The following is a 26,904-nucleotide window of genomic DNA, read 5'->3' as shown; positions in this document are numbered from 1 at the left end:
TGAAGTGATCCCAGCATTTTCTTCTGTTCACCTTCTGATTTTTTTCCTCCATTCCAGCTAGCTACAGTACTATTTTAAAAAATAGAAAATGAACGAAAGAAGAATAAATTTCGCTTACTAATCCTATTTACTGGCTCATACTTTCCGTTGTTATCTTCTTTTATGTAAATTCCCTGAAAACTTTGTGATATTATTCAGGAATGGATGAATTTCGGGAACGCATTAGTAATACGCTCCGAATCGAGGATAATAAACTCGTACGAGAGTTGTTAGCTGAAACTATTGGCACATTCTTTCTGTTGGTAAGTGAATCTTAACTAATTTCTTAATGGTCCCATGGATTTATTATTTATTTTATGGAATTAATTTAAACTGATTCTATAATATTGAACTTGAACGGTACTAATTATCAGCTTGAATCTTAATAAATGAATAAAGTAACAAAGTAAATAAAGAAGTTTTTAATTTTTCTAAATTCACTTCTTTGATGAGTCGTTTTTTGAATGACATGATATTAAATTTATTCAAAATCGATCCCGTTTCCATAAATGAAATAGTGCATAGATTGTTCACTGTTTTTAATAATTGAGGTCCTAATCGTTAAATTGTATAAATGAAATAAAAATTATTCGAAAATTGAATTGAGGGAGCTGATCTTGAAAAAATATTAAACTTTTAAAAGTCAAAAAATCTGGAAAATAATTTCTCGTTGAAACTTATTGAAGTCAATGGGAAATCAGTATTAGGGTCCGATGACAGTACTCCTTCACGCTTTTTTTCCCCAAAAATTGTCTTTTTATTTCCGAAGCAAGTAAAAAACCCTCCACTTACCAAGAAATCGCTAACTTGAGTATTTTTGACTGAATATTAATTAATTGAATAATGTGAAACTTGAACTTGAAGACTTAAAAAACAAAAAAAAAAGAAAAAAGAAGAAAAAAAACTTGAACTTGAATATTAAAGTGTAATCAGTGCTAGGGCCCGATTACAGTACTTCTTTACGCTTTTCTTCCAAAAATTATTTTTGTATTCCGGGAGCAAGTAAAAAACCCTCCATTTACCCAAAAAAATCGCTAATTTGAATATTTTACTCGTTCAGCTTATCGGCACAGCAGCAAATGTCCAAGCAGCAGCCTCGGATGGTGGAAATATGACATCATGTCATATAGCATGGGGAATTGGATTCATGTTTGCTGTATATTTAGCCGCTAGCGTATCAGGTAACTTTTTCAGGAGAAGGTGGCTGGAGTGCTTCCAGAAAAACACGATTTCCTCACGTCGATTTCTAGGTGCTCATTTAAATCCGGCTATTTCATTGGCACAATGTGTACTTGGTAATATTCCTACCTGGAAAGTATTCCTATTCTCATTTGCTCAAATTATCGGTGCTTACTTAGGAACAGCTGTTAGTTACTTTGGTCATCATGGTAAGTTACTGTAGTTTATTTTTTTAAAATATTACTCCTATAAAATACGATAAAGACGCGGAGAATACAATATTGAAACATGTGATCTTTTTCATTTATCTCAAGTTTTCAAAGTCCTGAAATCCTGCAACATACATCTTCGGGCCCCTGGTCGTGTTTTAAGTTTTTTGTCGCTAATAAGCATATTTTAGACGATCTCTGGAAGTTGGACGGTGGTATCCGGCGTGTAACCGGCTCTCAAGCAACTGCTGGTCTGTTCACCACCTTCCCCTCACCACAAATGAGTACATGGGGAAGTTTGTTGGATCAGGTGAATGCTTTTTATCCTAGGTTGTACTAGTAATTAATTATTAAATTTTAGATAATTGGTACAGCAATATTGGCAGGTCTAGTATGCCTTATCACGGATAAACGACACAAAATTCCACCCGGGTTTGTCCCACCATTGGCAGGAGCGATCATGTCGATGGTACGAATACTTCGAAGTTAAAAAAATTCAATAGTTTAAAATGTCTGATATATTAGCCATTATTATTTATATATATATTTATTATTAGGTCAATTATTAGATACATCACCCTTTTTTTCTTTCGTTCCTTTAGGTCGCCATGACTTTTGGCGCTAATGGTGGATTCGCAATTAATCCGGCTCGAGATCTTGGTCCAAGACTTTTCACACTTTGTGCTGGTTATGGTTGGGAGGTGTTCAGGTACGGCGGATTTCTGTTCATTCATAACTTTTTCGTACAAAAACCGACCTATATTACAACGGAAAAACTTCTAAATCGACAATCATCCATTCTGTTATCCTTGAAATGGTTGTTTAGTAACCTTGACTGCAATTACATTTCGTAGGAGAACGCAAATATTCTGTTACGAAAACTGGTCAACATGTTTAAACTGTGATTGAGAGAAATTCATGTTTTACACATAAAAGTTATAAGAATCTTATTGTGAAACCGAATATCTCTAAATATTTTTCCCTTCTATTATTTCCTTATATCCTATTTTATTTAATATATTTATATAGATCAATTTGTTCAAAACACCACAGTTTGTCGTCGCTCCATCGTGGTTTATGCGAATCTAGATCCCAAAATAACTCCAGAACCCCTATCCAATAAATGTATCCTCGGAAGGATAAATACGATGGGAAGAAGAATCAGGAGACTTCTTTTTCCAATCCAATATTACTATTTAATATTATATGGTTGGTCTGGCGACCCAAACTTGATGTGAAGGGACTTCGCTGTGGGACCAGCTGTTTGTTGTGGTATCATTACTGGTGTTAAAAACGTGTGGAGTTGTATTTCAGCCATCTGATGTGTTTGACCTGCGGACGAATTTTTGTTGGATAGCAATGTATCCATCCAAGGCACATTCTTCTTGTAGAGCGAGTTTATACATCCTGAAGGATCTTATTCCATACTGGCTAATCTAAGTCGACCTCTGCCAGATAAATGAATTCTTGGGACATTTCTAGGATATTTCGTCTCAAAATGTTTAAAAAACCGAAACGCTCTGAAAAATCCGAGAGTACTCTGGCTTTCCGGATTTAAAACTAGAGCCACGAGTCTTCCATACTCCTCACCTATCTCATGACTTCCACACTGTCTACGTACCTCATAAAGTGCAACGACTAACTCGATAGTTAAATGAAGTCCATATTCAATTTAGCGCCACAAATCAATAATGCATAGCGTCCCGAAAACACCGACTGACTCTCAGATTTCTAATAATATTTGCATCACTTCTTCACGTAATCAAAATCAGATATACGGTAAGAGTTCGTGAACACTAGGAAACTCGTCCGCGCCCGCAAGCTCCTAGGAAACTCGTCCGTAGCCGTTAGCTCCTCATTGCTGATAGAGATTGATATTCTGCTTCCGAATTCTGGAAACCACCTCTTATTTCAGGAATTTCGGGGAATACAATCTTTTTTCCTTGAAATGATGAATCCACGCAATTTCTTGCTGTTCTTTTTTTCTATTCCATATCTTTATTTATTTTTGTATTGTAAAATGCTCATTTTAGCGCTAATGAATTCTACTTCTGGATTCCGATTGTTGGTCCGATAATCGGTGCGATCATCGGCGCATTTTTGTACAAACTATTCGTCGGACTTCACGGACTCAATGAAGATCTTGAACTTACTTCTAAAGGTTATAATGTAAGTGTACCAGTTGGTTACAATGGGAAACACGCATCACAGCAAAAATTCACGAATGGCGGTTATTGATTGTCGCTAGTGTTTCGGATTGCTTTTTGCATGCATATGCTTACTCTGTATTTTGTTATTTAATGCAAGATTCTATCGCTTGAATATTTTTTTAACGTTTTTAGTTCTTTTGCTAATTATTCATTTATGTCTCATAGATTATTTACATGAGTTGTACATTGTTTAATTTCGATCCTGTTTTTTTTTTGTTTCGTGCCTTGGATTCATAAACATCATCATAATTTAACTAATAAGACCGTTTAGTTATGAATGCATGTGGTTAGCTTGGTTTCAACTTTTTCCTTTTTTTTTTCTTTTTTTTTTCGCCGTCGTTCTCCGTAGGATCTGGTCTCAGTGACGGTTAGATTCTATGCATTGAGTAATCTCGACTGGCGGTTTTTCAGGATCTGTCCTGGAAGAAATTCAAAAGGTAATTTGAAAATATCTATCGGAAACTTCAAACTCTGCGCACTGCGTGAATCGCAACGAGGCGGGGGGTCCTGGCCAGAGTTGAGTTAGGAATCAGGGAAGTCCGCAGCTCCATTCCAGGAGTCCAGTGGTTCATGGGATTAATATTTCTATAAAACAACGAAAAATTATAGAAATTTAGATGTAAGAGGGTGTAAAACCTACTAAACGTCCACAAAAAAGTCAACAGATAGTGAATAGAAAGGAATATCGGGAAATAGAGGTGAGGGAAAAAATAAAGACAGAAGGGAAGACCTCAGCAACCGTTTTCTAGGATTCTATTTTCTAAACTTGAGTTCATTGCAAATATTTAATGAAAGGGAGATTTATTTTAAAGGAAAGCTTTATATCAATAACACTATCTTACTAGAGTATAGATTTTAGTAACTCAAATATTCTCACGCTTTAGAATCTCGGCATACCTATCTGTCCCTGTTTTCTATTAGTGTGTCTACGACTTTTTAAAATGGGACCTTTATTCACCTAACATTTCGGGTATTATTTCAATTTTAGTATCTGTTCAGGAACCATCTCTGAAAATGGCAAAGAAGCCGAAACCTCAGGCTAATGAAGGTTCTAAATGGTTCATCTAAAAACCTTATATGCGTACTTACATTAAATTTAGAATCTTTGATGTTGGAAAATTTTTAATCAAAGAAAAAAAAATTCCCTATTTTCTGTGTGATCGTAGATTACAGTAATTTGATATCCAAACACTTTAGTTTTTTTTATAGTTGCCCGTAAAAATATTATATCAAAGATTCTAATTCTTATCAACACATCAATGATGGCCTGACGTTTTACAATGGCAACAAATATCTTGCAGAAAGATTTTTTTTTGAATTTGCACATTTACTTACTGATTACTTCGTCACCCACTCATTTCTTTGAAAGATTCCATGTTACACGTTCTTTCATTAATAAAATAATGATAACAATGTATGGAGAAAAACGAAAAGCGATAATTTATATTCTATCAAAATAATAAATCATATAAAAGTGTAAACTCGATATGAAATACACGAAAAGAAGCACAAAGGACATTATCTTTTGCTAAAAGTATTCCACGAACATTTTCAAAACATACAGTAGCTTGAATGATAAATTCTGTAAATAATGCCGGTCCTGAAGCAATAAATTGGAAATTTATCTCTGAACTAAATAAATAAAATTGTGAAAAAATAAAAATTGAAATCAGCGAAAATTCACCACTGATTTACTACTTTTTCGGATTAGTCTGAGCATTTCCCAAAAGTTTATTCATGGTTAATAATTCTTTTTTTTTTCAGAGAAAAAAATCTAATTTTTATGTAACAAAAAAAAACAACCGAAGCGACAATTTGTATTAGCTCGATGGCATAATATGGCATATCATAATTCATTTACAAGGGTACGGTATTTCCAAAATAGTGGTTGAATCGTTAACTATATGGTTGATAAATTCCACAAATGATTTTTAGTTGCGCTACGTTTCCTAAAATAGGTAATGTATAGTCTAGATAATCTAATAAATTGATCACAAAAATGTCATGTTAGTTTTTAAAAAAAATAGGATTAAATATGTTCGTCAGCGAATAGTTCCCACCTCAAAGTGTTTTTTCTTTCAAATTTTTTAGCTTTAAATGAACTATTCTTAATTACACTATTATTCTTTTTGATTCTTCTTGTGAATTTCTTAAAATTCTTCTTGTTTTAATAGTATACTGTATTTTTTCACATTCCAAAAGAACTAGGTAAATGGCAAGAATGAAAGGGATCGAAGAATCAAATGGAGGGGAAATACTGGTGAGCAAAGTAATAATTGAGATCGGATAGATTGAAAGAAAACAGGATTGTACAGAAGAAGAAATAATAGAAATATGCTTCAAAACACCTTAAGTTCCTTGTAATTTGAATATATTTAATTTCTGCTAATTTCTGATTTTGTTAATTGAATGTGCATGTAATTTTGTACGTATTCTTAACCAATATTTTATGGTGGGAAGATCACAGGAAACATTGGATATACTTTCTTAAATCTTTAAATTAATTTACTTATTAAATTAAGATTAAATCTTAGAAGGAGTTTAAAAATAAACACTAAAAGCAAGAATAGGAAAATTCTGCAACCAATATACAAATTTTTGCTTAAAACGCAAATTATTACGTCATATCTTTTCATTGAAATTGAAATCGTAATTTCCAGGATTTCATGTCTCGCTCACAAGGCATCCTAATCGGCTACGATAACACATTATCAAGGTGAGCGATGTGTGACAACCAAATGATCGAGAAAAAATGAACTCTGCTGAAAGTTCTTAGCTGTACAAAAAAAAAAAGAAATATTGTAAGATTGCACGATTGCAAAAGTACAAAAAAATCCAAGTGGAATGTGATATTTTTGTTCTCCTACACTTTTGGTTACAGTAATCAGTTTAGAAAAGCTAGAAAAACATAAGGAATATTTGTAAATTTAGTAAAACAGAAATATACCGTACACATTAATTAACTACTATTTGTTTATGTTGTAACCTATTTAGATGCTTTAAAAAAATAAAAATAAATTAAATGTGAAACAAAAAATACAATTTTAGAACAGCCACAAATCTCGGCGTTCAACGACCACCTATCGAAACTCGCTACTAATGTTCTCGATATTGACAATGTATTTAGGATTACCAGTAACAAATTAACGTGATAATTGATAGATTCTTTTTTTAATTTTGTTGTTTTATGTACTTCCTATATTAATAAAGAAATCCATAGTTTTCAGACTAGAAAACGCAGACTTTCCTTGTTATTATGCATAGAAATAGCGCTTCAAATCATTTCGAATCAGTATGTTGTACGTTTTTTTTTTCATTACTGCTCAACTATGTTACTGTATCTATTTGTAATAAATATTTTTTCATCTCCTTTTTGATTATTTGTATAATTACCGGAGAGACATCAAGGAAAAGCACAAAAGAAAATTATAGGCTGATGAATTACCGTACTATCGTATCACAAATATAAACACTACATATTTAAGAGCTATCAAATATTTTTAGAAGAAATTAAATACACTCTTCATAGTTCTTTTCCAGCTGAAAAACACCAAAAAGCTAAAATTATACATTTAGCTCACTTTCTTTCTTTTTTTTTACCCATTTTTCCTATTTTTCCCATCGAAAGAAAATTCTCCAAAATAAGGTCTTCTAGAATTTCATTTACAATGGAAATTGAAAGAAAAAAATAAAACACAATGAAAAATCTGAAATAAACTGAACTGAAAATAATTACAGCGTCAAAATTTTGCTTAAGGCTAATCCCTTTTTATCGATTAATCAAATCAAATCAGGTCTGCACTGTTTAAATTTTCAATGACAGAACAACCACATTTTTTCGATTATTCCTAACTTTCACCAACTCAACCATACAATACCGTATCAAATTGTTGTTGATGGGTAAAAATCAACTCTTCTGCTATCCTCACTTCCACGGATCACAATTCCGTATCTGAAAATTTCTTTTTCGGAACTACAACCAGAACATACTCTAAGATAATTTCCCAAAAAGGTTATGACTAAAAAACGAAAAAAAAACGAAGTAAGCAGGATGATCGACTAACAAAGTGTGAAAGTATATTTGACAGTAACTCGAAAAAATCCTTAAGAGAACCCCCGTCCAAAACAAATAAAGAAGTAAAAAAATTAGACATATACATAGGATATATTATTGCAAATAAATAATGAACAACAAAAACAACAAACAGCAAAAACAACAAAGCAGAAATATCAGGCGAGAATACTCAGAAAAATTAGCGAAGAATGAAAACATCAAGGAAAAACCTCAATGAATCCTTTAAGTCATGTTGTGTAGTTGGAAAAAATCCTAAAAATTAGAGTAAGTAAGAAAGAAGACAGTCTTAGTGGAACATTAAAAAAAACACAATAAAAATGTTTTCTTTAGGAAAAAAAATTAATGTTGCTCTATAATAATTATCTAAACAAACAAGAGAATTGTAACTAACCGACTTTTCCTGAAGAAAAACCATTACATAGCTATATTAACTAAATTTTGTCCCTTGTCTGTTAAAATAATTCACGATTTTCTATTTTACTTTCTTTCCCTCAAGAAAAAAGAGTAACTTCTTTTCTTTTCCCTACTGCTATTGCGTCAGCATCCTTCTTTTCATCCACATTTTTTTTCCTTTTCTTCTGCCTTTATTCATGCTTTCAATTCACTGGAAACACGCGTTCCACAGTGGAAACTAAACTCTTTGGAATTTTGAAATTGAATCCTCAGCAATCCTCCTAAAATAAAAACTCTTACAACATTCCACAGATACTTTACCTATTCATTACATACACTGTAAGATGTGCTGTTTATTTTTTTAAAAAAGGAAATTTTAAAAATAAATTTGCTGCATATTTTATAAAATTATTTATTATTTTCTTCAACATTAACCGAAAGAGGTGAGAAAGAAAAGAGGCACTTTGCTGAAAATTCGGGCAAATGAATCGTACAATAAAGTAACGGAGACTTTTCCAGGATAACAAAAAAGACTATAAACAAATTTTTAAAAATAATGGATATAACTGTATCCAAGGTCTCCTTAACTCAAACAGATCAACAAGATCAACAGTCTGGAATTTTTGCAAATTTTTCAAGAGCAATCGGATGAGGAACTTATTACTTTGGATTTTTAAAAATTTTTTAAAAGTATCGGATAACAGATTACCAATTAGATGTTATTATTGTTGTTCATGAAGCAACGTTTTGTTCCAATCATTCAGCACTTTTTTCTCGGATTCAAAGCAATTTTTTAGGATTTTTCTTTTTAGATAATGCGGAAATTTCAATGAATTGTTGAATTTGAGGGAATGGGGTGTCGCTACTCTTGCTTTGCTAGGTTGAACGGGGGGAGGGCACCATATGATGAAATTATGATTGACGAAGATAAGCAGCCTCCATAAATGGGAGTGGGGGGTGGCAAGATGGAGCCAAACAAAAATTCTCCCACCATGATAACACCTAGTTCATAGTAATAGGTGGAAAAAAAATTCGGTTATAATGGCTGTTTCGGTTCATTCATGCTGCTGCTATTTCTATAATTATTATTTTTTTTTTCTTCTAGCTACTATCCATCCTCATAAGATTCATCCGCCTACACCACTTTAATTATTCCATATTTTTAGAACAATCACTATGACCAACAACAATGTTTACCGTTATGATAGTATCACCGGTTATGTAGACGCTTATGAGAAGGTTTCCCCTGTTTTACAAGGTTGGTTCCAATGGAATGAGGTTGTTGAGGCAACAAATTCGCCCTAAAATGTCTGATCTCCGAATGATTAGCTGCAGTTTTCCTAAGGAAGAGAAACCAACCGAAGTATATTTTTATTTAATATTTATTTAATTTATCTTAATTATTTTTTAGCTAATTTTTCAGTACTAAGATATCTGTCCGGATTATTTCTTCCCTTTTTTCTCACTTTGCTTTCGTAGAAACAACCTACTGCTTTGATATTTTTTACTATAACAGGGGCAGGGATAATTTTTAAATAACTGAATTAATTATTTATTAAAGAGATTTTTTTAAATTTTAAAACTTTTCTGAGCAAAAGACAGATAAATTAGCAGACATTGATTTGTATTTCCTGTCTGGTCCTTCTAGTTTCTTCTGTTTGAAGTTTTCTTTCTTGTTCAACGTTTTCCGGATAGACGTGAAATTACCACGTGACTATCGAACAAATGCGTTGATCAATAATCGATTTTTACAGAATTATTCTTAATATTTTGAGGTATGTGCAATATCAAAGTAAGCATCGCTATCGCAATCCTCGGAATAATCGCAGGAGCTACGGCGGCTCTATGTTTTGGCGTTCAATACCATGTGAATTTTTTTTGGAGTGCTAGTTTTTGGGGAAAAAAAAACATTATTTTACTTGATAATTGATTGATTTTAGAATTATACAGCTACTACTTTGGCAACTTTCTCCGGAATAGCCGCAGCAATGTTACTTTACATTCATTTAGCTTATTTAAAAAGTTGGATGATTGATTGGACTCGATCTCGCTTTATTTGCTACATTTGTGCAGGTTAGTTGTTAAATATTTTCGAAAATAAATGAAAATAAAATAAATGAAATAAAAAATAAATAAAATAAATGAATTTAAAAAAATAAATTAAATAAATGAAATAAAAAATAAAATAAATGAAACAAATAAAAAATTAAATAAATAAAAATAATGATAAAAGAAGTGAATAAAAATGCTAAGTGAAGAAAGCACGTAAAGGTCATAAGCACCTCTAATCGATTCTCATTTATCGTTCATTTTTTCACGGAAAGTTCAGACAGACTTTTGAGATAAGAGGGTGCCAGAAAATCAGAAGATAACGACAGTAGCGTTCAGTGAAATTGTTGCGAAGATAAAGACCAATTCTTCCTTGTAATCAGATCCAAAGTTCACAAAAAAAAGTTGCTAAGACACTTATTTTATCGCATTTATTAGGTTGAAGGGAACATGTTGAAAGATAATTTATCACATTAACTTAAAAACCACACTGATAAGAGTGAATCACATGTGAATTGAAAGATATCCTCGGCGGAACTTGAAATATGCTTTCTATTAAAATTTTTCAAACAAATTTCCTATTGAATCCTAAAAAATGCTAACTATTAGGATACATTTCAGTCGGGACGATAACCAAGAAAAAACTACGTACACCTCCAAATATCTAAACACAAATATAATTTTGGAAGAAAAAATCCTAGGCCATTTAAAAATTCTCCGATTTTCTAATGAGTTCTTCGGATTGCTAGAAGTAATGCAAAAATTCTTAACACATCTTCCCGAATGCAATTACCTCCAAACCCGGAAAAAATCACATAATAAAAAAATAGGAAAAATTAAAATGAGAAGACAATAATGTTTAGTTTTTTTGTTGAACTGAGCCCTAAGTATAGTAATTCGATAATATCTTTTAAAAAAAAAAAACTCACGCATTAATTATACTATTATGCTGTACTATCAACACTTAATTTTCAAGATATTTTTGGGAACTATTGAGAATTTTTCAAATAGGTCATACTACTATCATTTGTATTTGCTTTCATCCTTTGAACCAATTGAGGAACTCTTTCAGGATGGGCAGTTTTTTTCATAGGAGCAATTGGAATGATTATTTGTCTTATAGTCGCAGGAGTGCGCCATCAAACTCTCACTGAAGAAGGTAATTTTCACTTGGTACTATAATAAAAGTAAAAGTAAAAGTAAAAGTAAAATCTGATCAAAACGGACTGAGTTGTAATGTAAGCTGGTCTCGATGTATCGCGGCGGGACCTCCTCTCTACTTTTGATTGGAGCCAGCGGTACTCCCGCTATGGGCACAATCATTTGCGCAATGACACCATAAGCTAAGTGGTTTCGACTACGACTCCAGCGATCGTACGCTTGGCACGTGCGACTCGTGCACAAGTTACACAGTTTCGTCAAAGTAACATGAATTATGTTAGAAACAATAGCGTGGAAAGCACGAACTTACGCAAACGTTCCGCTGTGAAAACGTTGAACGTAACCGCTTACGCCATATTGCATCATATATCAGTCAATTTTGATCCGAATATATCCACATTGATGAGGATTTATTGGACAATATTCAAAAAAAAGAGAAAGAAAAAGAGAAAAAGAAAAAATAGAAAAAAAAAAAGAAAAAGAAAGAAAAACCAAAATCTCTTTAGAAAAACCAAAATCTTATATTTCTTTTTTACAGGTTTACAAGGTGAAAATTTCTGGATCACATCCGTTTGGTTCTTCATGTTGGCAAAATGGAGTTCACTGATAGGATTGTATTCTAAACGCTATATGATCGCAACATCAGTTCCATTATCAAAAAGTCCTCCAGTGGAAATTGTGAAGGAGCAGCCATATTTTTAAGTGAAAAAAAAATGCCGGAACGAACTAAATTTTTATAGGAGTAGAATAACTGGTAATCGATGGTACTATGTGTCTTTTTTTTGCCAATTTGACATAGTCCCATGGAAAGATCTCATGTATACGTTAATTGATTATAACACCTTATATAAATCTTCCGAAAAAAAAAACTTGCAACTTCAAATCCACAATGTTACGCTTCAGTACATAACTATTTTTACAGTACATCATTACTAAAGAAAAAAATCTGATAATGTGGTAAAAATAACCTCGCTGAGAAAGCTAAAGAAAAAAAAGCTGAAAAAAGAAAACCTCCCAGGAAAACACAAAATCCTCCAAAAACATGATTGGAAAAAAATGTAAGAAATGAACGAATAAAGAAAGAAGAGAACACTGTGGTGTGAATGAGCAAACGAATTTTTAATAATTTGTCAGGCTCCGATAAAAAATATTTTTATACCGATATAAAAAAATCTTGTTCTACGTGAATAAAAAACTCGTTTTAACTTATAGAATTATTCTAGGATGTCTTTAAAGAACTAACGAAGCTGAATTTGTCACAAATCCATCCATTTTCATGGCGAAAATCTCTACAAAATATTTCTGTAGATTATTTTCTAATTGATTCACATCATTCATTTACGAGAAGAGGAGTTGACCTGAGAAACGTCAGAAAAAAATAAAAAGTTAGGATAATTTTTTTCCTCAAATCACAAGATAGAAGATTCTACACAACACTTTTTCTCAATCTTTCCATGATACTGTGGGATTTATCGAACCAGAATTATAGGAAAAATTGTTTACTAAAAAAAATCTCCCAAAAAAAAATGACGGCGTAAAAATCAAAACTATTATGGTTTGTTGGCAATAGGAAGGAAATTGTAAGAGAAATAAATATTAACTGAATTAGAATTTATATGTTAAATTTAAAAAAAGGAACAAAAACCAATTGTGGTGGCATAGAAAGGGAGTGGGCCACCCGTGTGCTTCAACAGACCCACATTCGTCAGCATTGATTGAAAATGTAGATCAATTTTTCTGATTGATCTCCTTATGATTGAACAACACAAGTTCTGCTTTTTTTTGTACTTCTGTAAGTTCCATATTCGTATGAGAAGTGTAAGTGGTTTTTTTTCCGTCCTGCCTGTACACATTTTCTCCTTCCAGAATCTAGATCTGGGATTTTTTTTTATCCACAAACGCCGTGGATTGAACAAGAGTTCTTGTTCCTGTACAAACATCAGACAAAATAATTTCAATGTTAGTTTTTAGGTGTCTCTAAGTGTATACTGTCAGAAAATTCCAACTTACCACTTCAAAAAATTATTTATTCAACAAAAACAATATCACAATACAGTAATAACGGGGAAATTCCCCCTCATATTACCGGATCCACGGATGTGTGCAATTTCATGAATTATACATCTTTAAAAATAATATATTTTGCTAAAAACGACTAAACGGAACGGAAAGACAGATCAAAAGAACATCAATAATGATCAAACAATCATCAATCAATCAGTCAAAAAGACAAAAGACAATAGGCAGATCTAATTTTAGATATTAATAAATAAGGAAATGAACCACTTCTCCATAAAATGTAATCCTTAATCTCGATGATTTTCGGTCCACACATATTCGTGCGATCTTATGACATGCCCGGATAAATTATTCCGTAGTGAACTTGTACGCTATTTTTTCACGCGGAAAGTATATATGATGACCATGAATCCATGATGCAAATCCTTCTAATTATGCAAAGATCACAACCACGGAAGTGTGTATGTTGGGTTGGGTAATCATTAGCAAGGTGAGCAGCATGCAACCTTCACAGAGCGGACATCAGATCAAAAGAAAAAAACTCCTGAGATGCTAGCCTTTGGATATCTTAAATTATTTTTTTTAAAATTAGTTTTTGATTTCGATGATAATCCTAATTACTATTTGTTGTTTTCGTTCGATTTTATTAAATATAATCATTTCGAAGAAGGGTTTCATTTAAAGAAAAATACTTTTTTTTTAAATTCTCTAACTATATTTTCAGTTATTAGTTTGCGAATCACCCATTTTTAGCCTGTAGAATTTCAATTTTTTTAAAATTAGTTTTCGACGGAGCTATAGGGAGTCCATCTGTTCCACGATTTCTTCTATTTTGAGAGATATTAAGCGCTACTAATAATTGTACTAATGGATAAATGGTTTCTTGGATTAAGCTAATGTATAGTATCCATGAAATGTGATCCATTACTTAACAATCCTTCGCCTTACCCATTAACGAGAATAAGTATCCAGTCTTTCGATGCCCTTTTAGAGGCTTTTATTTGATATGAGAAATCTAGTAATGCTTCCCTGGAGGTTTTTTTTCTTTCGCTGGTTGATTTTAAGAGCCCATCACACAGCGAACCACAACGTGCCAGGTTCCCGTTTTTTTGCCTAATGTGAATCCAGGAGAAAAAAAATGAGCGTACATGGAAAGCGAACGAAATGCTGCCTCTTATGCACGTCCCACTTTCGCTCCTTCGTCTCAATTATCCAGTTCTCGTGTTGAGTGCAAAGTGTTTTTACGGAATTCTCGCACAAAATTCCACTTAACGCTTTCCCAATCAATTTAAAGCATAAACGTTAGCTCAAAGGATTTCGTACCTGAAACATCCTTCAACATTGTCATTAATACTTTTTTTTCCTTATAAATAAATTGCATACAATTTCCATATGAATCCATAGCAGATTTCATTCTTCTAAATAAAATGTGCTCGGGATTAACCGCAGGAAAAAAGCTCCTTAATTAGCAGTTTATAATAATCGTGTCATTTTTACCTCGGTTTTTCCTGGGATAAGTAACCACTAAAATTAATAGGATTTTATAGTGTTGTAGTAAATTAAACATAAAAGAAAAAAAACGCGATGAACCGGGTGAAAAGAAAAGATGTGTGTAGTAAAAAGAAGAAATTGTGAAATCTATGTGGTTTTCTACTGTAGAAAGTGCTCTTGAATTTTATTTTTTATTAAATTTATTGCATTTATTTATTTATTTTACTATTTGTCAATTTTTCAACTATATTTATTTTATTTCGATCGATTTTATATACATTCTACTGAATTTTTGCCAGAAATTATGAGATACAAATGATATAATAATAATACTGTTAATAATAATAATAATAATAATAATAACAATAATATATAGTATAACATATAATACAATAATTTTTTATTTCTTTGAAATCTGGTCTTAAATACTCCAAAAAATTAAGGAATTTCTATTAGATCAGCGATTTTGAGACTTTTTATTTTGTTGTTTTTATTTCCATATTCTATTCTTTATTTACACTTTGTAAAGATGTAAATAACGCTTGTATATGCTGTGAATTTCCATTAACCATTCTTCTGTTAATGTGCTCTACTCTGAAACTGCAATTAACGAGGTGTTTTTTCGTATTTCCTTGTCTAAGTTGTGATTTATTTAAAGGCTAGCGGCTGAAATAAGCCGTAGAGATCCATACAGATGCTTCCAGAAAACGAACGAATGTGAACATCTGTGCATAAATTCCAACTTATTCCACCCACGTTACTCCCAGGATCGTGATTGAATTATGAGGTGCATAAAATAAAATATCTATCTAGGATTATGATATCAGTGTAATTTTAACCGGTAATCGATAATTCATATCGTAATGAGCAAGTAAATTTCTGCAAATTCGATATGAAAACCACAAAATAAGTACAGAGGCGAGTTCTCGGAATTACTTCATATCGATCGGTTTTAAATTCCAGATGACAAATGGAGCGATGGCCGGTTCGCAGTTGGGAAAGCCATATATTCACAGAAACTCATCATTGAGTCAGAAAATCTGAGGAATGACTAATCTGTGATAAATATTCAAAAACAAATTTTCAAATTTTCTTACATGAAAATTTTGATCACTTGATTATTCTCTGTGTTAATAACAAGTGAGGAACATAATACAGTTGAAAAAAAGAAAAAAAAAATTAAAAATATGGAAATAATCAGGAAGCTTATGAAAAATCATTTGCAGTTTTGTTTGACGTAGTAAAAGCTCAATTATCCTCGTACAGAAATAATTTCCATAACGAATCGATCATAGCAGCTCAGGAAGAAATATCACTGTGAACCGAAAATCCAGTTTTCTTAATTACTCCAAAATTCAACACTCATCAAAATTCAGTGAAATAACGCAGAAACAAATTCATATAAATCTTTGAGAATTTTCTTTCATCAAGAGCAAATAAACTAATTTTACTGGAATTGTCATCTCCTAAGATCATAAGACGAAATAATCAAAAATCACTCCACGGCGCATCTGTCGACATAATAAATTATCAAAAATTGTTCCTTTTTTCTAGATTTTTTCCCTCAATTTTCATTTATCACAGTTAACTTAGGTTCAATTCAGCTTCCGCCAGGAAACGATAGAATTTTAATTTAAAAGAAAAATGTAATGAACTCAGCAAAAACTAGTTATCAAATATAATCTATCACCTGCCAGTTTTTCTCGTATAAAATGCACTTTCTCCCTTCTACCATCTGAATCCTTGATTAAATATTTGACTCCATAGAAAAATACTATTTCTTTTCTCAGATCAAACACATGTATTGGATTCCTAGGGATGAAAATCATTTTTTTCACCAAATATAAACTCTGGAAAAGTGCTCCCTCTGAGAAATAATGAAACGAGAAAAGAACAATTTCTGTTAAGCATAGTGGTTAATACTGTAAATAATGTGAGTTTAAGTTGATATATGTTGATATGCCTGAAAATCAGGATATCCAACACAAAACGAACTTTTTATATATGTATATACGCTCTATATGGCGAGACATAAGAGGACTAACAGAACAGGACATTCAAGAAAAAAATTATTTTTTTTTATTGACACCGTATAAAAGTTTAGACGAGTGGATTTAGCAGATTAATTAGATCCTTCCTCTAGATATGACCTGGTTAAATTCCTATTTCAAATGCGATATGCTTCATTATTTTATTATTATTATTATTTTTTTTTTATTTTTATTTCTATTTTATTTTAGAACTTTTCCAGTGAAACGTTTCAGTGAGTTCTCCAATCTATTAGATTGTTTCTCTCATTGATCTAGGAGCGACTGGGATGAAAAAAGATCTCCATGGCAAATAAAATACATCATAAATTTAGATATATGATATATAAATAATATATAGGTATATGAATAATAGATAATAGATAATAAAGAGAAAAGATGTATATATAAATTAGACAGCAAGACAAGAACGAGGTAATTTTTTTTGAACACATCAGCAGATATTCGAAATTAAAATCGAATTTTAAAAAAAAAAACAAAAAACCTGACTTAGAGAGTAAAGTTTTATAATAATAGATTAATTTTTATTCTTCTTTTTTTCACAGGATGTGTTTCGAATCATTTTGCGGGATGGATAATTCAGTAACTAACATTTCTCCCAGAAAAATCTCATTTCATCGTGTTTTCACTGAGTTTTTTTTTAAATTAAATTTGTTTAGTCTTTAATTTTTTTTTTCATTGGGTTCCAGGAAGAAAGAAACGTCTCCTCTCTACATACCTCCTATTCAGCGACTTTCTTACCGCAGTTTTGAGGTGAAATAAACATTTTGTTTATATATTAAATTATTTCATAGATATTATACAACAAAAAAATTGAGGAAATGGAAAAGAACTGAGATAACATATCAATGAAGTTCAAAGCTATCGAACCGGAATAAATGTGAGAAACTTTTTCACATACTGTTTTCATAGTCGTCGTCGCAGTGTTCCCATTTTTCCTTCAATCTGGTTTGGTTGAAATGGATTTGGTCACACGAGAACAATTATCAATTTGGCGAATAGCAATTTGAACTTGAAAAATTATCGTGAAAAATTTTCTTTTATTACGATTCTCATATGAAAATGAAAATTCATCGATAGTGTAGCCTTAAGGCTCAATAACAAATTTCCACCACAACGCGTATATTCTCGGCGAAACTCGAATATTTTCAGATCCTAAGGACCGATGAGCGCCTGTCACGTGATCATTTTGTTTTCATACATTAGACACGTGCTTTGTTAACGATTTCATTAATGAAGAATTCTTGCACGTTACATCCACGTCATATGCGAGAAGCAAATAGCTTCCGTATATTTACACCTGGTAGTGGTTCTAGTACTTACATATAAAATAACATCATTGAAAAAATTTAATTAAATAGTCAGAAATGCCAGAAATTGATCGCAGAGAAAAAAAAACCCCAGCGAATCCTGTCATGAACTATTATCCACGAATTTTCCACATCCTGTCAACTGACATTTATGTTATAGAAGAACATATAAACAGAACTATACAAGAAATATTTTTGAATAAAATCTACGACGACTATAAACGACAAATTGCGCTCATTATGCGGAGATTCAAGGAAGATCTAACACTAGCGCTTCCAGAAATCTACGTTCTTACCAGAGAAATAAAAAATTCACATTATACAGTAGTAGTTACAGTATAATGTTAAACTATCGATACTTGCAGGATTCGACAACCTCGGATAATTATTATTCATGTTTTCAGGACCTTCGCCGAAGAATGTGGGAAAGATAGATGAAGGTCCTGGTATAGACAATGTTCTTTTTCGGACACTTTCTGAACCCCACTCAATGGAAGCATATTATTTTTCCGAAGAATAAATAAATAAACAGGATCTCCAAAAGTTTTCATGAACTCTATTGTTCCTATTTAATTTTTCACATCTAATCCTTCAATTTTCATTTCGTATCACAAACCATAAAAAAATCCTGTCAAAACATATCAAAGTTCTTATCTTATACATTCACCTTTTCCTCAAAAACATATTAGAAACCTGTTTCAAGATTTTATTTCTCTGGACTATGAAAAAAATACTAAAAATCCTAATGTAACAATACAACGATTGATGGATGTGTCATTTTTTTATTCCACTGCGTACGTTTACAACTTTACACATATAATTAGTTCCGGAAAAAAAAAAACGAATGATGGGCAGTTAATCACGTGATAACAACGTGAATATCTCATTTTTTTCTTTATTGTAATCCATCTTTACAAAATACAAAGTCATCAAGATTTCTTTCTGGAAAAGTGCAGAAGCTGAACATATCGTTTTAAGATGGATTTTTATTCGATCGACAAAGTAGATGTTCAACTAACGACCGATTCTAACCGAACAAATCAATACGCATCAAAGAGGCATACAAACCCGTTGTATAAGAAGAAAATACGATTGTCATCAGTTACGATCACCCTTGTACATACGAATACAATAATATAATTTAAATGAAGAAAAAAAATGAAATGTAGGCAAATCTTCTTGACAACGCTTTTCTTTACACGAAAATCCGAAGAAGAAAAAAAAGAGACGGCAAGTGGAGCAGCGTTTTTTTTTTTGATGATAGAATGAAATTATCGATGAATACAAATTACAAAATTTAAAAGAAAAAAATGACTATGATATGCTGTGTATTATTTGGAATTGTCCATTTTGTTTTGTTTTTTTTCATTTATTCATCACCAATGACTTCTTCGATTCTGTTATGTTTCGTTTTCCGATTCAAGATCTGCACCCTATAAATAATATTCAGAAATAAAATTTATACTGAACGATGAGGAGCAAATAAGGTAATTTTTGTGACGTAAAACGCAGTTTTCGGGATGATATTCGGGTGTTTTTCATTTCGTTGCATGCACGATATGAAAGAAATGAGCGGCAGCAAATCGCTCATTATCCACGAAAAAAAAACGCACACACACACACATCTTTTGTGATTATTCTCACATATTTTCTCTTACAAAAAAGAAAAATCACTTTAGTCAAAGGCAGTGATTCCAGTCAGTCAACCCCGTGTAATGGTCCGTTACGCTTTAAAAATTGTAATTTTTAAAACAGCAACAATTTATTGCAAACCACCAGGCGCTCAATGTGTGGTGTGTGTGTGGTGTCTGTGTATGACGCAATCCGTTTCGCCTGCAAATGCTACGAGAAAAGGCGGGTCCCCCGCATAAAGTGCAAAATCCAGAAAGCTTTTCCAGAAGAATTTTCTTTGCACATTTGATGAGTTCGGATGCGAGCATGCATTGAAATAAACTACACTCATACACATATGTGAATATAATTTTTGAAAAAAATATATTACATAAACACTTACATGCGCTATCTTAGCATCCAACATCCGGAAAAAATCCGCTTGACTCGCGCTTTCGACCTCCCTAAAATACATATATATCGGACGAAATCGATATCTATGCGTAGAAGTGTGATGATGTCGGAAGAGACGTTCCCATCATATGCAAATGAGCCGTATGAGAATCACAAACGATTGTGATTACTTTCATGATTTAAGCAGTAATAACATGAGAATAAAGTAGATCAAAACAAACCCAATCGGTTTCGGCGCTGTTAAGCAGTTGTTCGCTGGTGAATATCCGTTCCTGAAATTTGAGGAATATCTGAGCGATAGGTTTGAGTCATGTATGTAAATAATAAATGTAATTGATGTTGTTAGTTATGTTGACATCCATTTTTGTCTACGCCCTTCTCCTACACCTTGGAAATACACCCATTACACAGATTTTATATACGATTGATATGAATGAAAGTAAATAGTTCCGCTATCCAGAAAATATCGGATTGAAAAAAAATTTACAATTTTAAAAGAAGTTATGAGAAGTTTAAGCAGTAAAAATTGTATATGTGAAAAAATTTCCACGATTTTGATGGCATTCCACCATTTGACAATACACTGAAATGTAAAAATCGAAAATTGTGAGAGAAAGTTTAATTTCTACTCAAAAAGCAATTTTTTTTAATAACATAACCTAAATATTTTCTATTCCTTCGCTAACAATCATTGGAAATCCATCATTCATCTCAATTTCGGATATTTCATTATGTAAAAAGTTTAGTACTAGTATTTCTCTCAACAACAGAAAAGACTCCTGACGACTTTATCCAGAGAAAAATTCTTTCGACTAAGCGGAGATAGAGAAATATGTACGGAGCCATTTATCACTATAGTTTTTCAGTAGAGAATAGAGCGAAGGATTTTGATTGTCCTGACAAAAATAGGAAATAAAGGCTTGAAAAGTACATTCATATACGTCTACGACATTGTAATTCAAGAACACCGTTATGTTATTATCAAAATACATGAATAAATAAATAAGTTGAGAAAAAGAGGAAAAATTTCTGACGATAACCTGAAATATTCGGTTCCATGTATTGGTGTGTCTTTTCGTGTCACTTTTGATTGTCCGTTCGAAACATTTCCTTGTTTCTCCGGCTCTTTTGTTGTTTGTTCGCATAATTCGGTTGATTCGGTTCTCGTCAAGCGGCATCCCATATCATAATACGTTTAGGCACTAAAATTTGTATTTAGAAAAAAATTATTCATAGATATTTTTTAAAAAATTCTGGGATATTTATTGATAAAACAAGCACAATAGAGAGGAAGATCAGCGAAGTTTAGAGGAGACATTATGACCTCGGACAAATCAAACGCCCTTGTAGATATTTCGTTACAAAAAAAAAGCTACGCATCGATCAGTTTGACGTGAATACGACTAGAAGACGAGGAAACATTAAGTGTTTGTAAATAATGACAGACAAACGTGGAACGAGTTCGACAAGTGGATGAGATTGAGGGGGGAAAAAATGAACCTCACCACACACACACACAAAAAAAACCATGTACACAGAGAAGTCGACAACGTCAGCAAACTTGTAACGATAGCAGAGAACTTGTTAATGTACTTGAGTATGAATGGACGAGTTTATGAACGCTAAAAAAAAAAAAAATTTCGCGATAATCGCAGTAGCAAAAGGACGGCCGCACTAATCGCGCACGGCGGCGTAATGGCCGCCGGCTGTGGGGTGGGGTGGGCTGGGGGGCAGGAACGACGACGGCGGGAGCGGTGGCGGCGGCGGCGGTGGCGGCGGTGGCAGCAGCGGAGGGATAGAGGGAGGGCCGAGAGAGCAGCAGCAGCAGCTTCTTCTTCTTCCTCTTCCCATTCTTCTCCTCTAGCCTGCTTCCAGAAGATTTAGACCGACTAAGATAAGCAGCAGGCTAAAGAACTGCGCTCAAGCACATAACCACCACAAATGCTATTGTAATAAATAAAAAGTAATCGAAAACGTGAAAAAAAATAAGAGTAAAATAAATTGCGGCAGCTGACGATGATGCGAAAAGAGTGTGACCGCGTTAATTAGAAAATTCGTGAATAAATAGACGTGAGCTAAGCGCAATGAATCGAAAAGAGATGAAGAATAGACACAGTATCGTTGTTGTCCTTACAGCGCAATCTAAAGACAAAACGTCCGGAAAAACCGCTACCGAAACCTGTTTGTAGTGATATTTTTATAAATTTAAAGAACGATCATCCTATTCGTAACTGTAATCACTCTTCGATCGTCCCATATGTTACACAAAAAGAATTCATAACTTAAAGTTTTGTAAGGGGAACACAACTTAAGGAACAGATAACGTCATTGAAGTAGCTCGAATATTCTTTTTTGAGAAAAAAAAAACGTCAAAAACTCAACAACTGTGATTGATGGAGAGGGTCGATGTTAAAAACTCAAAGAGAAAAGGATGAAAAAAAAAGAAGGAACTCTGCTGGAAACAAGAGAAGTGTATGTAGAAAAGTATACAGTATTCCATAGTTCGGAAGAACAGGGACTCAAAAAACATTTTACAAATAATTATGTAAATTTGAATTAGATTTCGTATGGAAACAATAATACGTTCTCATGATGAACCACCGAATAGGATTAACGCATTTATTTGAAATAAAAAAGAAGAAGGAAACGCTAATATCTGATGTAATTTCCGGAATAAGAAGAAATTAAGAAACGATCCTGAAGTGAACATTTCACATTTTCGTTTGTGCGCTTAACAATTTGTTTGTTCGCCTTTCTCTGTTATTCAATTTTGGAATGTTTTCCGAGTATGGACCTAAAACTGAGTTACTGAGTTACTTCACATAAGTATCTAGGAAATTATCGATTCTAGTGCATTATCGTGGTAGATTAACGATGAAAAACATGCGGATAATTGAATTAATCCCAGAAACATCGATCGATCTGATGTGATGGGAAAATAACATATTCAATAACTCAACTTTTTTGAGAACTTGAAACTTTAGGAAACGGATGGTCCTGGTACGAACACATAAAACGTTCACGTCGCAAACCGTTTGCTCTATAACTAACATTTCGTTGACACAGGCTCTTAGAACTAATTGTTTATGTTCGTGGAAGACCAAACTATTTTCAAGTGTGCCGAACAACCACGACTTAACAGAGAATAAAAGCAAATTATTTTGAAATAACGAGATCCGGGAAATCATTTTTGTGTGGAATTAAGCTTCAATTTCCTGGAATTAGTGAGAAAGCAGTCATAGTGACGTCATGATTTCAAAGTTCCACTTTATATTTCAATCATGTCACAGAGAAGCAGTTCGCTGGAAGAGTGTAGTCTAAAAATTACTGGAAGAAGATACGATCGGATTAGAGCGCTAAGGATATGGGATTGTGGACGAGCCCGCTGCACCCTTTGCCTCGGCGAGTTCCAGAGGAACAGCGTTCATCGTCGCCGACAGTTGCAGCTCAGCTCTTGAGACCTTCGTGGGGGTCTCGGGGTTTGCTGTTGTTGGCGTTGAGCACGATGGGCGCAATCGAGTTAGGAAGTGCTTGCAGCAACACACAGAATCGCAACCTTAAATAGCCTCGTTAGAGAGACGTCGTCAACGAGGAGACGGCGAAATTTGACATCTACTGTTAGCGTCGGATGTGTGCGTGTGTGTGTGTGTTGTGTTTTGCTGTCTACGTCGAAAAGTGTTCACATTTCGTTTCAAAACATAAGTGTTGTCGACGGGGAAAATTGTGTCAAACTACGTAATTTCCCATTCGAAACATCGTTACATCGTTGGTGTACGTCTTGTCACGTGCGTATGCGTGCTTGTGTAAACGTTTTGGAAATTCGGTTCTCGAGTCTGCTCATAGCAGCTCAATTACTGACGTAAGCAGCGGCCTCCCTCAGAAAAAAAAAGAACGTACACATCTCGAAATGGCATGCGTTTCACGTTCGAAATGGTTTGAGTGAACATAAGTTAGTGAAAGATTTCCTCTTCAAAAATTTTCATTTAATCTATAAACATTTAGTTAAAAAAAAAACCTTAGTTTAAAATAACTTCACTTCTATTTTTGAATGTCCAAGAGTGAAAACTGTTAACGCCTACATTCCTAATTTCTCCCCTTTCACCAGCTGCCAAAAATTCCAATTAGTTTTTTAATTGTAACGCGTTAAGAAGAGTGGCAAAATAACAGTAAAATGAGAAAATGATGCGGCAGAAAAAGCTGCAGACACCGCAATGAGTGCAACGAAGAGCAGGAAAAAAAAACCGTTGGACTGAAATTGAGACATCTGCGTTGTTATCCGGCACCAAATGCGATTTGCTTAGCTCGTATTTCTGGAGAGGATACTCAGAATTATTGTAAAATCTACGTTCCAATCATTCCATCTAGGAAATTTAATACTGGATAATATAAATAAGAGAGAAATCTCATCCACCTCTCTTAATTTTTTTTTCGGTCTTTTTTTTCGGTTTTTTCTACTTCTCTTTTTTCTACTTTTCTTTTCAAAAAAAAAAATGAATATCTATAGCATGAAAAAATACTACAGTGGAGAAATGAAATTCTTCTCAAACCCATTTAAGGTTAATTTAAAAAAATCCTCTAATCACTACTTTATATTATTGCATTATTTAGGCAATTATAAAATCGTGCACTGGAACTCGTGGGTATTTCTCATAAAAAATTTGCATTATTGCAAAAGAAAAAATAATGGTTGTGATGCAGTATCCAGAATTTTTCGGTGAATTTTAAAAAGTGTAACTTAAGTACTATAAACGGAGCGAAATAATCTCAATATTTTTTATAAATGACGGTTCAGCAGTCATCAATTTTCATAATTTTACCTGTTCATGGGCTCAAAAATCCGTTTATGATAAGCCATCACAATAGCTTACAATTTTTCTCATCAAATTTAACCCATTGATGACAGGTAGCATTTTTTGAGTATCTGGATGCTGTTTTTTTTTTTGCTAGCTATATCTGAATATAAAAAAATAATAACAAATAGTAATAAACCCATTGAGTACAGAAAAACTTTTTTATAAAATCAGAGAAATCAGAGTCATTTCTAAAGAAAAATTCTAAAAAAATGAAAAAATAATTTCTAAAAAGTGTGCGGCTTACCGATGAGCGGCTCTATTATCAAAAGGTTAAATAATACTCAGTAAGAAAAAGCGAGATAAAATCCAGGATATACTGAAAATAATGTGGAATAGAACAGAATAGACGAATGTACTGAGATCCAGAGTAATGCTGTCGAATCACGTGTAAATTCACGAAAAGTGGGACTGGGACGTATTGAAGATGCAAAACGTCCAAACATATGCGGAACGAGCGAAAATGTGATGATAAAGCGTGCTTGAAATGAGGTGCGCTCGAACATCCGAAAACATTGGTCCGATTCCATAGAATTCTCGAAGAATATTCTTCGCTACTGAAAAAGAAAAACAAAAGAAGAAAAGAAGAAGAAAATCGCATAAACTACTCTTTACGAATGAGATGTTTGCGGAAAAATATTCATGTGATGTTTACTGTGTCAATAAAAAACACGAATATCACGTGGTTTATGACCATTTCTACTGTAAAGTCATTTATAATCGTTTAGAAAAAGTGTTCATGAGTATAAATGTTTCTCATATTTCTTATCTTAAAGGTTTTTCATTATCTGCAAAGGACGAATGTCAAAGAAGTTAAAACTTACGAGAACACGTCCGTTAAATTCATTACACTTTCCAGTTCACTTTTTTTCTGATGTTTTGTCATTTCTGATTTTACAAAGAAGACCATGCCCAATCCAGAGAACTTGACAACAGAATCTTCTGGAATATCGTGCAATTCACTATTCTAGGATTATTACCATACTTGATCTGGAATGAAGTAATCTAAACCACCTCGATTTAGAAACTTTTTAAAGAAATATTTATTATTATTTTATTTTTTTATTTTAGTGTTATTTTTATTATTTTATTATTGTTTTTTTAATTTTATTTATATTTTTTATTTAAGAAAAAAAGAATTAGGAAGATAATAAATGTTCTCCAACAAATTCCTGTGCGAACGTCACTATGTAGGAGAAAAAGAGCTCATCTTACCACTGTTTTTTTTTCTTTTTTTCTTTTTTTCTTTTTTGACCTAACACGATCATTTAACGATAAAACATCAGAGTTTAGAGCACCTTACGATAACGTAAACCCTCTTACGGATCCTACTCTTAGTTCGTAGACACAAAATCCACTCCTTGGCGCCATGGATAATTGTAGCACGATCTCTTACGTGTGATCTACCGTTGATTCTCGCCTTCTGGCACGTTCTCACCACCATCGATTGGTCACCAGGACGTTTCCTGAATCGACTGAATTGTCGGATTCGTACTTTGCAGGTTTTTTTTTCTAAACTCTGCTGTTCTCATATACTTTACTACTAACTAACCATTCCTACTTCATCCCCTGGAACATTCATTTTCATCTATTGTATATTTCCTTTCTATATTTCCTACGTTCACATTTCGTTTCGTCATATAAAGTATAAAGGATAAAGTCACTGGCTCATCAATCCACTTGGGATTCGCCAACGGACTTTTTACTGTAATTCCGTGATCGTAGACGTTTTTGGAACACGTGATGGCCTATAAAATGACTTGCGGAGGCACTCGATGCGTAAAGTCGGCGTTTTTATCCGCCAAGATAATCCTGGCACCAATTTATCGACTCTGGAGGGATGAAA

The 26,904-nt window shown here is 33.0% G+C and overlaps 3 protein-coding genes across 3 annotated transcripts; 2 read left to right on the top strand and 1 right to left on the bottom strand.

Annotated features, from left to right (window-relative positions):
• Nucleotides 1-200: 200 nt before the first annotated feature.
• RB195_021351 (uncharacterized protein) lies at nt 201-6,737 on the top strand (the record flags this gene model as incomplete). The annotated part of the gene is made up of 9 exons (XM_064208047.1): nt 201-302; nt 1,100-1,220; nt 1,290-1,427; nt 1,619-1,737; nt 1,789-1,896; nt 2,030-2,136; nt 3,461-3,596; nt 6,298-6,353; nt 6,686-6,737. 9 exons carry the CDS (start codon nt 201-203, stop codon nt 6,735-6,737), a joined length of 939 nt encoding a protein of 312 aa, XP_064063928.1.
• Nucleotides 6,738-9,281: 2,544 nt separating this feature from the next.
• On the top strand, nt 9,282-12,017 carry RB195_021350 (uncharacterized protein; the record flags this gene model as incomplete). The annotated part of the gene is made up of 5 exons (XM_064208046.1): nt 9,282-9,363; nt 9,881-9,972; nt 10,046-10,178; nt 11,227-11,313; nt 11,854-12,017. 5 exons carry the CDS (start codon nt 9,282-9,284, stop codon nt 12,015-12,017), a joined length of 558 nt encoding a protein of 185 aa, XP_064063927.1.
• A 7,566-nt stretch (nt 12,018-19,583) lies between these two features.
• Nucleotides 19,584-21,391, bottom strand: RB195_021349 (uncharacterized protein; the record flags this gene model as incomplete). The annotated part of the gene is made up of 4 exons (XM_064208045.1): nt 19,584-19,616; nt 20,198-20,258; nt 20,430-20,480; nt 21,249-21,391. 4 exons carry the CDS (start codon nt 21,389-21,391, stop codon nt 19,584-19,586), a joined length of 288 nt encoding a protein of 95 aa, XP_064063926.1.
• Nucleotides 21,392-26,904: the final 5,513 nt, after the last annotated feature.

The sequence above is a fragment of the Necator americanus genome, chromosome X (genome assembly GCF_031761385.1).
Source record: "Necator americanus strain Aroian chromosome X, whole genome shotgun sequence".
In the NCBI taxonomy this organism is placed as follows: Eukaryota; Metazoa; Nematoda; class Chromadorea; order Rhabditida; family Ancylostomatidae; genus Necator; species Necator americanus.
The sequence above is the reverse complement of the archived record's forward strand: the minus strand, read 5'-3'. Positions and strand labels throughout refer to the sequence as shown.